This window comes from Leishmania mexicana, chromosome 29 (genome assembly GCF_000234665.1).
Source record: "Leishmania mexicana MHOM/GT/2001/U1103 complete genome, chromosome 29".
Taxonomy (NCBI): Eukaryota; Euglenozoa; class Kinetoplastea; order Trypanosomatida; family Trypanosomatidae; genus Leishmania; species Leishmania mexicana.
In genome coordinates this window covers 167,916-182,500 of record NC_018333.1, presented here as the reverse complement: position 1 = coordinate 182,500, position 14,585 = coordinate 167,916, and the positions used below count along the sequence as shown (strand labels likewise).

General features: G+C 60.7%; 6 protein-coding genes across 6 annotated transcripts; all 6 read left to right on the top strand.

Annotated features, from left to right (window-relative positions):
* Positions 1-140: 140 nt before the first annotated feature.
* On the top strand, positions 141-1,562 carry LMXM_29_0570 (putative spliceosome-associated protein; the record flags this gene model as incomplete). Its single annotated transcript, XM_003877155.1, has 1 exon — positions 141-1,562. One exon carries the CDS (start codon positions 141-143, stop codon positions 1,560-1,562), a length of 1,422 nt encoding a protein of 473 aa, XP_003877204.1.
* A 552-nt stretch (positions 1,563-2,114) lies between these two features.
* LMXM_29_0560 (conserved hypothetical protein) lies at positions 2,115-3,092 on the top strand (the record flags this gene model as incomplete). The annotated part of the gene is made up of 1 exon (XM_003877154.1): positions 2,115-3,092. The coding sequence occupies one exon, from the start codon at positions 2,115-2,117 to the stop codon at positions 3,090-3,092; it is 978 nt and encodes a 325-aa protein (XP_003877203.1).
* Positions 3,093-5,190: 2,098 nt separating this feature from the next.
* On the top strand, positions 5,191-7,017 carry LMXM_29_0550 (conserved hypothetical protein; the record flags this gene model as incomplete). Its single annotated transcript, XM_003877153.1, has 1 exon — positions 5,191-7,017. One exon carries the CDS (start codon positions 5,191-5,193, stop codon positions 7,015-7,017), a length of 1,827 nt encoding a protein of 608 aa, XP_003877202.1.
* Positions 7,018-8,135: 1,118 nt separating this feature from the next.
* Positions 8,136-8,702, top strand: LMXM_29_0540 (putative nuclear cap binding protein; the record flags this gene model as incomplete). Its single annotated transcript, XM_003877152.1, has 1 exon — positions 8,136-8,702. The coding sequence occupies one exon, from the start codon at positions 8,136-8,138 to the stop codon at positions 8,700-8,702; it is 567 nt and encodes a 188-aa protein (XP_003877201.1).
* Positions 8,703-9,411: 709 nt separating this feature from the next.
* Positions 9,412-10,725, top strand: LMXM_29_0530 (putative glycosyltransferase family 28 protein; the record flags this gene model as incomplete). Its single annotated transcript, XM_003877151.1, has 1 exon — positions 9,412-10,725. The coding sequence occupies one exon, from the start codon at positions 9,412-9,414 to the stop codon at positions 10,723-10,725; it is 1,314 nt and encodes a 437-aa protein (XP_003877200.1).
* An 858-nt stretch (positions 10,726-11,583) lies between these two features.
* Positions 11,584-14,274, top strand: LMXM_29_0520 (conserved hypothetical protein; the record flags this gene model as incomplete). Its single annotated transcript, XM_003877150.1, has 1 exon — positions 11,584-14,274. The coding sequence occupies one exon, from the start codon at positions 11,584-11,586 to the stop codon at positions 14,272-14,274; it is 2,691 nt and encodes an 896-aa protein (XP_003877199.1).
* Positions 14,275-14,585: the final 311 nt, after the last annotated feature.

Below are 14,585 nucleotides of genomic sequence, written 5' to 3'. Positions count from 1 at the left end.
CGGCGATCGGTGCTCGTGCGACACACCTGTGTGCAGAGACGAGCCTTATTGCATGCCTGGCGCCGCGCATTGCTCTTAGCACTGTGCGTGCGTGTGCAGTCAGTCGTTGTCGCTGCTGGTGCTGTCTCGACGCCAGCGGCATGGCCAAGTCGAAGAAAGAGAAAAAGGCGGCTCGCCGTGAGCGCGAGGCGCAGCTGAAGAAGATCAGTCAGGAAATACAGGAGAAGATTCTGCTGGCTGAGGTGGCGACCGCGGAGGGCGAGGTCGAAGAGATTGTATACACGCTGCCCCCCACCCCGGCAGAGTTGAGGGCGGCGCAGGAAGAGCAGGAGCGCCAGCAAGCCGCGATTGCGGCAGAGGCCGAGGAGAGAGCCGCCGCCGCTGCTGAGAAGCCTGCGCAGGGGGCAGCGGCTGCCAACGCGGAGAAGGATGAAGAGGATCGAGTTGTGCTCCCGTCCTTGGATGGAGGCGAGGGCGGCGCAAAGGGTCGCCGACACTCCTCCTCCGCCCTCAGCGGTCGCAAGCATCACAGGATGACGTGGGAGGAGCTGAAACTGCGGGCGGCAGAGATGTACGGCCTTGAGGCCACGGAGCTGGTCGACCAGCACGACGGCAACGCCGTTGATCCTCTCTTCACCGTGCGGATGAAGATGGAGCCGCACACGGTGCCGGTGCCGTACCACTGGCATCTGCAGCGCACCTTCCTCTCTCGTCAGGCGGACCGTGAGGAGGCGGTAGGCATTGTGCCGGCAGAGGTTGCCGCCCTCGGTATCGAGAAGATTCGCGCCACCAAGGACAGGATGGCGAATCCGAACCAGGTCGCCTTCATCTCGTGCTTCATGACGGGCACGCCTCTGCAGCGGAAGACGTACAACGTCGAGCTGAGCAGGTGCGGTGATGTGTTCTACGAGGGCAAGTGGCGGCCCAAGGCTCACCACACACCGGGGGTCTTGTCGAAGAGGCTGCGGCAGGCACTCGGGATCGGCACGACAGCGCCACCGCCGTGGCTGTACAGTATGCAAACAATGCGCCGGCTTCCACCCGCGTACCCAGACCTGCGCATACCCGGGCTGAACGCGCCCATCCCTGCTGGTGGGCAATGGGGCTTAGGACAGGACCAGTGGGGCGAGCCGCCGCGCGCGGAGGACAACTCCTTCCTCTTTCCGGGCGTCATGGACGAGGCCGCTGCCGCCGGCTCCACCCAGGCCGAGCTGCGCTGGGGTACTGTCCCCCCCCTCGTCACATCACACGAGGAGGCGCCAAGTGTCGCCGGTGCATCCTCGTCCGGCGCTGCATCCCCCACTCCAGCCACAGCGGCACAGGCCTTGCCGCGCCACACACCGGCTGCTGGCCGGCCTGTCATCACCCCCGTGCCCTTCCAGCCACAAGCCTATGTCCCGCAGCAAGCCGTCCCGGCCGCGCGTGTTACACCGCAGGAGTACGTGCAGGTGCAGGACAACACAACCAACTCCACCGTTGCTGTGGGGTACGTGATGATGCCAAAGGATGGAGTGCAGTCGCCGCCACCACCGTCGCGGTACCCACGCCCGCAGGGTTCTTGAATGCGCATGGATGGCGTGTAGAGGAGCACCGTCAGCGCTTCCTTTTTTTGTTGTTGTTGTAGCGTCCCCCCGGTGGTATCCTCCGCGGACTCGGGCGTGTCTGTGATCGGGGCTTCTTTAATGATCTTGTGAAGGAAAGCGGCCACAGCAGCAAACAAAGCGGTGCGTCGCCTCATTGGTATCATGAGGCCGCGCAGGAGTGCTTCTGCGTCTTCGTGCGCACGCTCGCGCATCCCTGCGCGCACTCCACAAGTATTTTCAACGCCCCTCGATGCATTTCGCTCTCGCACCTGCACCACAGGGTGCGCGCGCTCTCGCCAGAACGCACGCCGGCGCGCATTTGCTCACTGGCTCGCCGCCTCTTGTCTTCTTTCTTTCCAATCGCCCCCCACAACTGTCTGCTCTTCACTGCCAAAAAGGTCTTCAAAGAAAAGAAATCGGCAACACACACTCGCGTCCAACACCTGCCGCATCTCTCTCTCTCATTATTATTCGTTCGCTGTTGAATCGCCACGTGCCACTCACACACACACACACACACGCACGCACATCATGTCAGGCAACAAGGATATATACACCTTTCAGTATGGCGAGCTGAAGAAGGGCCAGACGTATGCGCTGGCTATGGCAAGGGTGGCGGATAACTTCGTGCACTCCAGCTTCCACGACTCCCCCAACTACGAGAAGTTGCTCCTCTCCATCTTCGAGCACATCTCCAAGGACCCGTCGATGGACGACAAGGTGTTGCAGGCCCTTGAGAGTGCTCTGATGGCGCGGCAGAACGCCGTTCTCAAGGAGGCACGCGACAACGACAAGGATCGCAAGAAGTTTGTCTTCGAGAAGCGAACCACGGGGCGAGACCCCAACGAGGACAGCGGTAGCGACGCCGACGAGGTGACAGAGGAGGAGTTGGCGGCCCGAAAGGCGGCGCAGGAGGTAGAGGAGAAGCATAAGGAGCAGGAGTGGATCAAGGCACAGGAGCGCTACGCGGCACTCCAGCTGCAGAAGCGGGAGAATGAGGAGCGGCTGCGTGCGCAGGCCCGGAAGGTCGACATCGACGAATTCGAGCGCCAGCTCCAGAGCCGCGGTGCCGTGCTTGTCGACTCCGGCTTGCCTGCCAAGAAGAAGGGTGGCAAGGGCGCTGCGAAGGCCGGTCAGCTTTCAGCCGAGGATGCAGCAAAGATGAGGGAGGAGGTGGCGTTGATCGTGAAGGAAAAGGAGCGCCTCGATACGGTACTGCACACCAGCGACGAGGAGCTGCCGGCCGCCCTCGAGGAGGCGAGGAGGTCACTGACTGAGTACAAGGAGAGGGTGGCAGCGATTGGTGAGCCGGCAGCGCCGACGAAGGAGATGAGCAAGAGCGAGGTGACGCAGCTGCAGCAGAAGCTGGCAAGGCAGACCATGGACAAGAACCGCCGGGCGCTGCAGCTCAAGGCAATGGAGCCCAACCCGCTGCGCGATGAGCTCGTCTCGGTGCTCGAGCAGCGTGACGTACTGGCTGTGGCGGTGGAGCGTGCGGAGAACGCATAAAAGGGAAGAAGAGACACTCAACACAGAAGCAGCTCACACAAACCGCAGAGGGTCTCGAGAAGCGATGCGACTCGCGTCCCTCCCACGCACAGCGCGCAGCCCGCCACCGGCGCCTTTATTCACGAGATCAACGACGACGCGCGAATACACGCGGAACAAAGGTGTGGGTGGCGGGGGAGACACAGCGGCCATTCTCCACGGTGCCTTGCCCACATCCTCTCTCACTCACAAGCGCGAGGAGTCAGCCTCCACTCACGGAGGGGGAGAAAATAAGCCGGTGCGTGCCAAGAGAGTGAGTGGGTATATGGCGAGTGGACGGGCCTATGCTGCCTGTGCGCCACCCCCTCTCCCTTCCCCACTGCCGCTTGGTATGCACGTACCGCCTTTCCTTGTGCATTGGCTAACAAGATTATTCTAATAAGACAAGCATAGCGCACTGTCTGCCGAGGGAGCGCAACACCCACCCCTCACACACAGACGAGGGGCTTATGTATGGCCTCAGTGCACACCGTTCTTTATTACTCTGCACGTCAATGTAGGCTGCCTCGATGCGGGGTGACAGGCACTGGTGAAGACATCAACGTGAAAAGCAAAGCCGAAAATGGCGTCAGGCCTGCCTGCAGCGAGCGCACCTCGATACTGTGCTGACGCCCGCAGCCTATGCACTTCTTCGGCAAGCGGTAAAGGGTTGCGCCGTGGCATGTGCACCCACTCAGGTGTGTGCGTAGGGGCGAATGCGGAACTGTGCGGCGCACCTCCAAAAATAAAACGGGGAAAAAACGTCTCGCAGCGTATTTCAGATCATCGCACGCAAGGGAAGAGCGAAGCTTCTGCGCACAGCAACCCAAACACGCACTTGACCACCTACAGGTGTGTCCCGCCTTGCTTGCATGGCGGCGGGTGTGTCTCTCGCTTCGTTGCCACGCTTTCTTTTGTCTTGTGTCATCTCTGTCGTTTCTCTACGCTGCACTCTTCTCTCCGCTTTCTTCTCTCTCGCACGCCTCTTGTGTTTGCGTGGGAAGCGACTACAGCGTCCCACCTGACCACGCTCCTCCGCCGCTTCTCTCTCTGTCTGTCCTCTTCACAAGCGAAGGCGCTGACGCAACCAACGCAACGGATTCCTCTCCATTTTGGCCTTCTGGGAGCTCCCGGTACCTTGCCTGTGCGATAGCGTGAGGGCATAGATACATCCATATACGCATACGTGCGTACCGACGTACCTAGACTCACTCAGTCGCCCGTTTCCCGTCTAATTCGCATGCTGCGTAACGCAGCTCTCCTTTTGATACGTACCTCCCCACACCCCTTGTAAATCGTTGACAGGCGCACACGCGCACAACCCAATATAAACGGATCGTGACGGCGCGGGTAGGCGCGTACCCCAGACGATCTGCACTCGGGGCGCTGTCACAGCTGCTTTCTGTGCCGCCTCTCTCCGCGCGCGCCTGCTCGATCGTACCTCGCTGGCGTGCATCCTTTTGCTATCTTTGCTTCCCCCTCCTTGTATCGCCTTGCGCGAGTGCGAATCGCTGGCTGTGGCTGACTTAGTGCCTGGGCCGTGAGAGACGGAACGATTGCAGGGGGACTTTTACCAGAGAGTCCGTGCGCGTACGCCTTTTCCTTCTCAATCCCTATCTCACCTTTTCTGTGTGCAGCCCCCCTCCTCCCCCCGCCTGCGTGTGCACGCTTGGGTTGGGCTGCTCTGTTGCTGTCATCTTCGTAATCCTCCCCTCTCATCTGTGCTGCTACGCTGCGTGTGTGCTTCGCAGTTTTGTTGGTGCGCGCCTGTGCGCATCCTTTTCGCTTTTTTTTTTTACCGGACCCCTAGAGCGTCTGCTGCGCACACGGAACCCATCAGCGTACACCGCCTGGGACTGCTGCAGCACAACATCGACTACACCGGAGAGTCCAGTATCGCGCTTGTGACGCTGCTCTCGTCCGTCGGGCAAGTGGAGAGCGCAAGCTAAAATAGAATACGCAGACGCGTAGTAGTGTGCTCGCGAGTGCGTTGTATCATGGATTTCTGTAGCCAAACACCTCTCGCACATCTCCACCTTACGAAACTGATTTTGAGAGAACGTCGCGCGACTTCATCATCATGTCGGGCGGGTACATTGCTGTGACGGTGGTCTTCTTCGTGCTGGCCCTCGGGGTATGTCTGCTAACCTACCACTACTACACGAAGGTGTCAATTAAGCGGATACCGATTGCCTGCGCGGTGTGGCACGTGATCGCGTTGTACATGTGCATGCTACCCTTCCCACTGCTGGTTGTGGATATCGATGCTTCGTTGGCAGCGCAGAGCGACACCAGCCAGAAGCAAGACTGGATGCGACCCATCTGGATCACCATCTTCGCTGTCACATACTTCTGCGCGTGGGTGTCCCTGCCGTTGGCGCAGATGTACACGGAGGTGGGCGAGTTCACCGTGAAGGGCCGGGTGCTGCACTCCATCAAGCTGAACCTTATCCTGTACGCTGTCATCATCGTCATCGTGCTAGCGGCGCTCGGCTACTTTGTTGTAATCACGAACTCGTACAGCTCCGTCGCGAAGGTCATGAAGGTCGTCATCTCGCTCGCCAACGCGTGGGGCCTGCTTATTTTGACTCTGTTCATGCCGGCTGGCCTGGTTGGTGTGCCGCGTATGCTGTGGCGCTACGCCGACGCGAAGCGACTGCTGCGTAGCCAACTGTACGCGGCCACCGACATTCAGGAGGACCTCGACCTGGCCGCGATGGACTTGGCGTCCATCAAGGCAGAGCTCATCAGCATCGACCCCCAAGTCTCGGAGGAGGACCGCCCTCACCTCGCCTTCATGCTGGAGATCATCTCGGCCGCCGACCGGGAGATTCCCATGTACCACATCGCAGCCCTGCGCGTCAAGACGGCGCCGTCCACGGAGCGCGACGATGTGTCGCTCCTCCACCTCGAGACACTGAATCAACGGCTCAAGAAAGCCATCAAGATTGCGAACCGGGCCAACTACCGCTGGAACTCGACGGTGCGCAAGTGCGACTCGCTTGATCAGATTGTGCGCGGTGTCAAGGGCACCAACAACCGCCTGAAGCGGATGTGGTTCCCGATTCGGCAGTACGTCTACTACACCGGGTGCTTTGTCTGCTCGGTGCTGACAATTTTCATCCTGTGGAGCGAGCTGACGATGCCGCTGCGGGACTGGGCCGGAAAGCCGCTTGGCGTGATCGAGCTCGTCATGAAGAGCTCCATTCACTTCATCGGGTCTGTTGTGCTGCTCTTCTATATGGCGTACTGCGCCTACTGGGCGGCCTTTCAGTTTAAGGTGCACGACGTGTACGTGATCTACCCCAGCATTGCTGATAACGCTTCGCTTTGCTTCAACGAGACCTTCCTGGTGCGCCTGTTGATGCCGCTGTGCTTTAACTTCCTCCTCATCTCCGGGCTGTCGTCCACCGCGAGCGAGACGCGCGTCGATGTGGCCTATGGCCATGTGTACCGCAGCAATATGGACATCGGACTCTTGTTCGGCTCCTACGTGAACAAGCTGCTGCCGCTCATGATTCCCTTCATCGCCGCCATCGTCTTCTTCCAGCTCACTCAGCAGGTGCTTTCCGTGGTTGGAATCGAGGTGCATAACCCGAACGACGTAGAGAACCCGGCGGTGCGCCAGCGCATCATGGATGGGCGGAAGCTGGTCGAGGCAGAGCTGGGCTACCAGCTGACCTCACCATTCCTTCAAGAAGAGGGCGTCACGGAGGCGAAGTCGCCAAGTCCGTCACCGAGAGCAAGACCGGGTCGCGATGGCGTTGAGGAGTCGGATATAAAGCGTGGCCAGCGCTATCGTGACTACCTCCAGAAGAAGCGCGGCAACGCCGCCAGCGGTGCTGATGACGGGTCAGAGATGACGAACTTCCATATTGCCGGGACTTCCAGAGAAGGGGAGCCCTAGGCACTGCTAGGTTTCACCTTATGCTTGTGTGTCGTGTCACGCCCTCTGGCTCTCTCCCACTCATCGGACGGGTTGAGGACAGGGCTATCCAAGAGAGACACGCAGTGCCCATTCTGCACCAGTCACTCGCTTCTGAACACATGCATAAGCCCGTAGACAGGAGGATGCTTTCAGGGAGGGGTGAGCCCGCGCGCAACATGTGTGTCCGCTGCTGCAGACTGTTGGTCTCCCCTAATGACTTTCTTTTCCTGTGTATATCGCAGCGCTGGCTGCTCTGTGCTTCCATCTCTCCTCCGCCCTCCGCCCTTTGGTCGAAATTTCCGAACGCGTGTGCATGTGTGCATCATCGGTTGCGCCGCGTACCGTTTTATGGCCTGTGCATCGCGCTGCTTTCTTTGTGTAGCTTCGCTTAGTTGCATGTGTGCGTGTGTCCTGGTGACCACCTGAAGCAGTGGGAAGGGAGAGTGGAGGGGTGACAAGGGAAATGGTGCATGGGAGGGGCGGGGTCGAACCTGGAAGGCAAACGAGGAGAGCGAGGTGCGTGATGTGGGTGTCCGTGTGCTTGTGTACGACCTTGCCCCCTCCCCTCACGTTTTCTTCCCATCTCTGACCCCGCCTTCCGTGCTCCATTTCCCTTGTCACCTCTTCGAGCGCTTAACCGATGATCGGCTTATTATTATTATCGCTTCGTAGTTGCCACCCGCCCCGCCTGCTTGGGTGACTTCTCCTTCGCATCGCTACTGGAGAGGCGTACCCCGACATACACGCAGGAAAGCCCAGTCAGTCACTTATCGATGCGCACATGCCCACACACGCATGCGGCATTTTGTTCCATGTGGGCACCGACGACGCACGTGCAGTACCTGCTGTGCGTCGGACCGAGAGGGAGGGCGACAGCAGGCACAATTCGTGCCAGCCAGTGGCTGTATGCGCACGTGCGTCTCTGTCCCTGCGGCCCTACCACCCGTATCTCCCCCCTCCCCCCACGCAGGAACTCATCGTGTCTGTCTCGACATCCCCTCCTCTTCTTCACCTTCTGTCCTTTTGGCCTTTCACCCTTCGACCCCCCTCCTCCCCCGACGCGTCGCGGGCATCAGCACTGAGCCCTGTTAGAGATGATGTCAAGTGATTTGGTGGACACGGTCCCCCGAATGGAGTATGTGGATCGCCACGAGTTGCTCCGGTCTCTCTTGACGACGGAGGAGTTCCGGGAGCGGCGACAGGAGCAGCTCAACTATAGCACCACCGTCTATGTGGGCAACTTGTCCTTCTACACGACGGAGGAGCAAGTGTACAATCATTTTAGCCCCTGTGGACACGTCCGCGATATCGTGATGGGCCTCAACGAGGAGACACGCTCTCCTTGCGGGTTCTGCTTTGTCGTGTTCGAGTCACAGGCGGCAGCGGCACTGGCGGTTCACGGATTCGACGGATCACTACTGGACGACCGCGTCGTGTCTGTTAGCTGGGATGTGGGCTGCGACAGGAGTCGCCGCTGGGGGCGTGGTGCTCACGGCGGCCAAGTGGTAGACGGGGTTCGCCAAAACCTCGACGAGGGTCGCGGTGGCTTGGGCGCCCTACGGCGCGACGCGCTGGGCGTGCCTGCCTCGACCGCAGAGGACGAGCTGGTCGTCTACGATTGGGTAGAGGCCCCACCGAAGTGCAGAGGTGCCCGGACAAATTAGCATCCGCTCATGTGCGTCTGCGTTGTTTTGGGTTTCGTGCCGACGATGCTTTGACCTCAGCACCAAAGCAGCGAGGATTGGCAGCTGCAGACTGCGACCTCTCCTCCCCGGTGCAAACTTGCGTTGACTGTGGCGTCCATTCACGCGAGGCCGCACGCACGCACACAGTGGGAGCGCAAGTGGGACTGCGACAATTGTGCTGCGCGTTATGCGTGCTCTGTGTGGTGTAGCTATGTTGCTGCGCCATTGTGTTGACCGCTTTTCCGATCCCTTCCGAATGCAGCCAGTGCGCGAGCCTTCCTTCCCCAGCAACAGATCCGGGAGGCATGAGAACATGAGCAGCGAAGCGAGGGGGCGAGGAGGTGTTGGACCCCTTTTCCCCCACGTCGAATACTCCACCTCCTGGTTTGCAGATGGAAGCACTGACTTGGGTCTGGTGCGCTACGCCGCCACGCTTTTTTTTCATCCCCCTGCGCAGCCTTTCGTGTTGTTCGCCTGTGCGTTTCCTCGCTCACGTGCCGCCTCTACCACGTCCTCTGCTGCTGCCGCCCCCGCCCCTCTTCCCTCTCTTCTTGGTGCGCCCGTGAAGGATTGTGTCAGTGATGGCGTGCGGCCCTTCTCTTATCCCGACTCTGCTCGAAGCACACACACAAACACACACATGCATACGCACGCACACACACGGGTGCACACGCGAAAATAGAGGCAGATGTGGTTTCTCGTTGCTCTTCTTCTCGGATGTGCGTTCCTGGCGTCTCTATGGCACAGTGTTGTGCGTTACGTGCCCCTCGCAATGCGGTCGCCGCACCGAGGCGCCATGAAGGTTGGTGTGGTGCTGGGCTCTGGTGGACACACGAGTGAGATGCTGCGCGCTATTACGGAGCTACCGTTGTCTTACTGGTTAGACACGCGTCCGTTCTACGTTGTGAGCGCCACCGATCCACACTCAGCCAGCTTGGCCTCACAGCTGGAGCAGCAGCGCTTCGAGAGGCGCGTCATAGTGTACACCATTCCACGTGCGCGCGAGGTGGGCCAGAGCTACCTGACGTCGATCATCACAACAATCAGGGCAACCCTCGCGTGCTTTCGGCTTGTTTGCGCTGAGAAGCCGGACGTGCTGCTCACAAATGGCCCTGGCGTGTGCGTGCCTGTAATCGCGGCGGCCGTTTGCGTGGCATCGTGCGCGCCGTGGTGGTACGGGCGCCCTGCCATTGTCTACATGGAGTCCTTCACGTGCGTATCGCACCTATCCCTGACAGGGCGCCTGCTGGCGCCATGGCTGGCAGACGTCTTTACGGTGCACTGGCGGGCTCTGGAGAGAGCTGTGGCTCGACGCCGCCGCCGCGGCACGCTGGTGCACGTTGGATCGCAGGAAGCGCGTGTCACAGACGGCGCACCGAATCGCCTCCGGTCTCTTGCTGCCGAGCAGGAGGCCTACGCGCTGGTGACGGTGGGGTCGACAAAGTTCTCCTCTTTGGTGCAGGCGGTGGTGCAGCCCGGCGTTTGCGCCGCCCTGCGCCAGCGTTTCGGCATCAAGCGCCTCTACGTGCAGCATGGCACCGCTGAGGTGGTAGCACCTCCAGAGGCGACTCTCCTGCCCGCCCTGCCGACAGCCGCTGGCGCAGATGCTTCTCATCCGACGCAACAGTGGAGCTGCGGGGGCCTCCTCGTGGAGGCCTTCCCGTACCGACCTTGCCTGGACGCCGTGATTCGTGGTGCTACCCTCGTCATCACCCACGCTGGTGCCGGCACCATCTTGGAAGGACTGCAAGCGCAGCAGCCCTTGGTGGTGGTGCCGAATCGTCAGCTGATGTCTGACCACCAGCTGGATCTCGCTGAGGCTCTGGCCAACGGTGGCTTTCTCTTCTGCGTTCAAGTTGCTGAGCTGGCGGAGAGGCTGCCGTTACTTGACCTGACAACGCTTCGACCACACGGTGGTATGAATGCCGCGCAGCTTCAGGAGGCGCTTCGGCTCGTGCTGACCGGGCGTTCTGCGAGCGGAGAGAGGGTGAAGGGCGAGTAGGCGCGCGCGTGTGCGCGTGCGCACCATTCCCGGTCGGTCCTCGTCTTCCTCAGCGCTGCTCTTGGTTTTCTGTCCTTTGCGGGTGCGCCGCACTGTCCCTCTGTTTACAAGCTCGCTGTGTGTTTGTCTCTGCAAAATGGAGAAGGCGGATGGGACGCAGAATGTGCCACCATACTGTTTGGTACGTGAAGGACGCGTTGCACACGCGGCAGTTGCGCATTGTCGGTGCCCAAAGTGCTCTGGAAAGGCACCAGCGAAGCGCATGATGCGCGCCCTTGACAACGCGTTCTCTAGCGGGTCCTTGGCACGCACGCACACGCACGAATGTACGTGTACGGGCTGCTCAAGCACCTCTCGGTGCACCTGCAGTTCGACCTTTGCACTGTGGCGCATTGAGGCTCTCTGAGTGCTGTAACTATCGTTGCCGCTCGTGCGTCTCCTCCCCGTTTTGCCGCAGCCGACCCTATTCTGTGACTCCACACGGGGGTTTTATATGGTTTACTTGTCTCCCTCTCTCCGGTGGATGGAGCTGTCTTTCCACCGGGCGTGCCATGAATGCGTCCTTTGTTTCTCTGCGGTGCCCCTCTTCTCGCGGACACGGGCTGCGCTGCCTGAAACACACAACCAAAGCAAGCGCGCAAACCCGCATACACTTACACCCACACGCACACCAGCGCACTACCTAGCAGGACGAAGGGTGGCATACACGCGCGCGCACACACACACACACACACACGTGTGACGCAGCACAACGCACAAAGGTGACGGGCCCGTCAAGATACGCTGCGCAGCCCCGTCTGCGCTTCCCCACCCGCGACATACACATAATAAGCACAGGTAATCATATCGCAGGACGCAATGGACGCCGAGCGCGCCGCGGTGCGCATCTTCGACCTGATCGACGCACGTCAGATCGCTCAGGCGGAGGGTGCGCTGGAGACGGCACTGCAGAAGTTCCCTGATGACGACAACCTCCGCGCGGCTGAGGCTCTCATCGTGATGCGAAACGGCAACTACCGCCTCGCGAAAGCCAAGGCTATTGCCTTGAGCGAGAGGAACATCACGAAGCCGAAGGCTGTCAACGCACTGGTGCACGTCCTGCAAAATTGTTGCTGCTGGGATGCCCTTGTGGCGACGTACGAGCGCTTGAAGCCGCTGCAGAACGAACGTCAAATCTCGGAAAACCTAGTGCAGACGTACACCCGCATGGGTGCGTATGCGAAGGTGCAGCAGGCGGCCATGCAGCTGTACCGTCAGTACAGCGACCCCAAGTACCAGGTGTGGATGTTGCAGGCGATGCTGGCACAGGTGCCCGCCGACAGCTCCGACCACATACTGCTGAAGCTCTCAACGAAACTTCTGGATGCGGCCGTACTGACGGAGAAAGGGCATATTGTTCCGTCGACAGTGCAGACCTACGTCGACGTGCTTGCACAACAGGGCCAGTACGCCGCCGCCGTGGACTTCCTGCTGAGTGAGCGTGCCGCAAAGATCGGGCTTCTCGCGACACGCCTCGAGACGCTGGCTCGGATGCTGCAGAAGGCTGGGCGGGTGTCGGCGGCGAATGCGGTGGCGCGTTATCTTTGGAGCCAGGAGAGCGATAACTGGGCTTCCTTCACCATCTACAAGGACACGCTGGTGCCCGCTGCTGACACTGGTGCAGGGGAAGGGGTAGGTGAAGCTTCTGCGTTGGAGGTGCTTGGCCCCGCACCAGAGATGCGCACCACCGTCGATTGCACCACGGCTCATCACTCGCTGGAGGAGGCGGTTCAACTGGCGCGCGAGCTGCAAGAGCAGGAGGAGTCAAAGCATCCAAACAAGCATCGGCGCGGCCCCTACCTTGCGGAGCTGGACTTGCTGCACTCGCTTCAGTCAACGGATGTGCAGGAGCGCGTGATCGCGTACGTGGAGCGCTTCTACCGCAAGCCGAGCTGCTACCTTGATATCTCCACCTTCCTTACACCGGCGATCGCGGCAAGCGTGTACGAGTGGTCGCGCTCTTGCGCCTCTGCGGCAACGAGGGATGAGGTAGATGTGCACACACGCCGCATCCTCGGCCTCCGCTGCCTTGTGGGCTCGTGGGAGGAGACACCAGCAGCTGGCGTGCCTCGTGCGCTGTTCCGTGAATGCGTGGAGGCCTACCAAAGAAGCAGGCACCTCTCCGAGAGCCTTGCGTGGAGTGAGGAGGGGCTGTGTGACGGGTACGTCACCGTTGCCTTGAACATCGCCCTGCGCTGCTACGCGGCTGACAAGACCTCCCCAGACTACTCATACCTCGTTGAGGGCCTCGACTTGATGAGGATGGTGGACCGCCGCATGAACAACCCGACGTGGCTCATCTACGCGGTGAGCTTTGCGAACCTGCTCGGCCTCACCGAGCGCGCGGCGCTGCACCAGCTCGCCTTCAAGAACGTCCAGCGGGACACGATGGCGCATGTGGGATACTGGCCGCTGCTGGCTGGGCTAGCGCTGGAGGATGTCACGAACTGGGACTGCTGGGCAGAGGACTACTACAGCCTGCAAGAGCGAGACTGTAGCTTACTGCGTGCTAAAGTGTTCAACTACACGTCTTGGCCAGCCATGCAGGATGTGCAGCGCTTTGAGGCGGCGCAGACCAACTCACTCTACCGCTGGCAGTGCCCGGCCAACGAGTTCACTTCCGCGCTGCTTGAGTGCCAGACACAGAAGGACGTGAAAGAGTCGTTAAAGGTCCGTGTCGAGGGGCTGTGGGCGGCGTGGGAGCGCCTGAGCGCCGCTGGAGCAGCCGACACGCTCATTGACAACACGGATTGGGTCGTCGCCAAGTCGATGGTGCTGGGCAACATCCACTCCTCCACCGTCCAGCAGCTCACAGACTCTCTCGTTGTTGTGCCGTCGCGGAATTGGCAGGTGCGCCGCAGCCTGCAACTGCTCTCGTCCATCTTCCTCGTGCACGACTTGGCAGCCGTCAGTTCTCACCGCGAAGCTGCGGTCCAGGCGAGCAAGTTGCGCAAGGGAAAGAACGCACGTGCGGACAGCGATGCGGCAGCTGCCCCGGTCTTGTACAGCAGCCGCCTAGGCACCCCTTCAGCCTCGGTTGAGTACTTGCCGGCGGTGCAGCCGCTGGCCGGCGTGTTGCGCGCTTACGTGGACTCCCTCGGCGAGGTGGCGCCTGAGGCCGCCAGCGCAACTGAGGAGCTGCGCACCTATCTCAAGTCTCTGGTCGCCGAGTCGGAGCACAGCGCAGGTGCCTTCGAAACGTTCCTCTACCCACAGGCGTACATCTTATCAGCCCTGCTAAAGATGGCGCCGGCGGTGAAGCTGCCGGTAAAGCAGTGGGTCGCCGATGTGCGAGAGACGCTGGAGACGGCGCAGCACCGGTACGAGTCGCACTCGTGGTCCGCGCTCGTCACCACAGTTGGGCGGACACCTGTGCCTTCGACGCGTGCGGTGGCGAGCATCAGCCTAGCGCCGGACAGCTTCACGGCGAAGCTGGAGGCGGAAAAGGTGCGCCGCATCGTTGGTTACGTGTCCAGCCTCAAGGTCGAAATGGGCGCATATGTGCGCTGAGAGAAGGTCGAACGGCGACTGTAGTGAGCGCTGGAACGGAGACTGTCTCCCCGTCCTTTTTTCCGGTACTGCCACGTTGCTTTCACTCTCTCCGCTTCCTCTCTCATGGTGCCGACTGCTGTTGCCCTCTACAGCTTTATCCTTGTCTGTGATGTCTGTCGGTGTGCAAGGGCGAAGCGGCATAATGTAGGGCTAACGGTGAATCGATGGGGCGCGGTGCGTGTGTGCGTGTGCAAGGGCCAAGACACGGAGGCCACATGTGGCCAGCTGGCTTTCGCGCCTCTACCTCTCCCCCTCTTCCCGCACCTCCC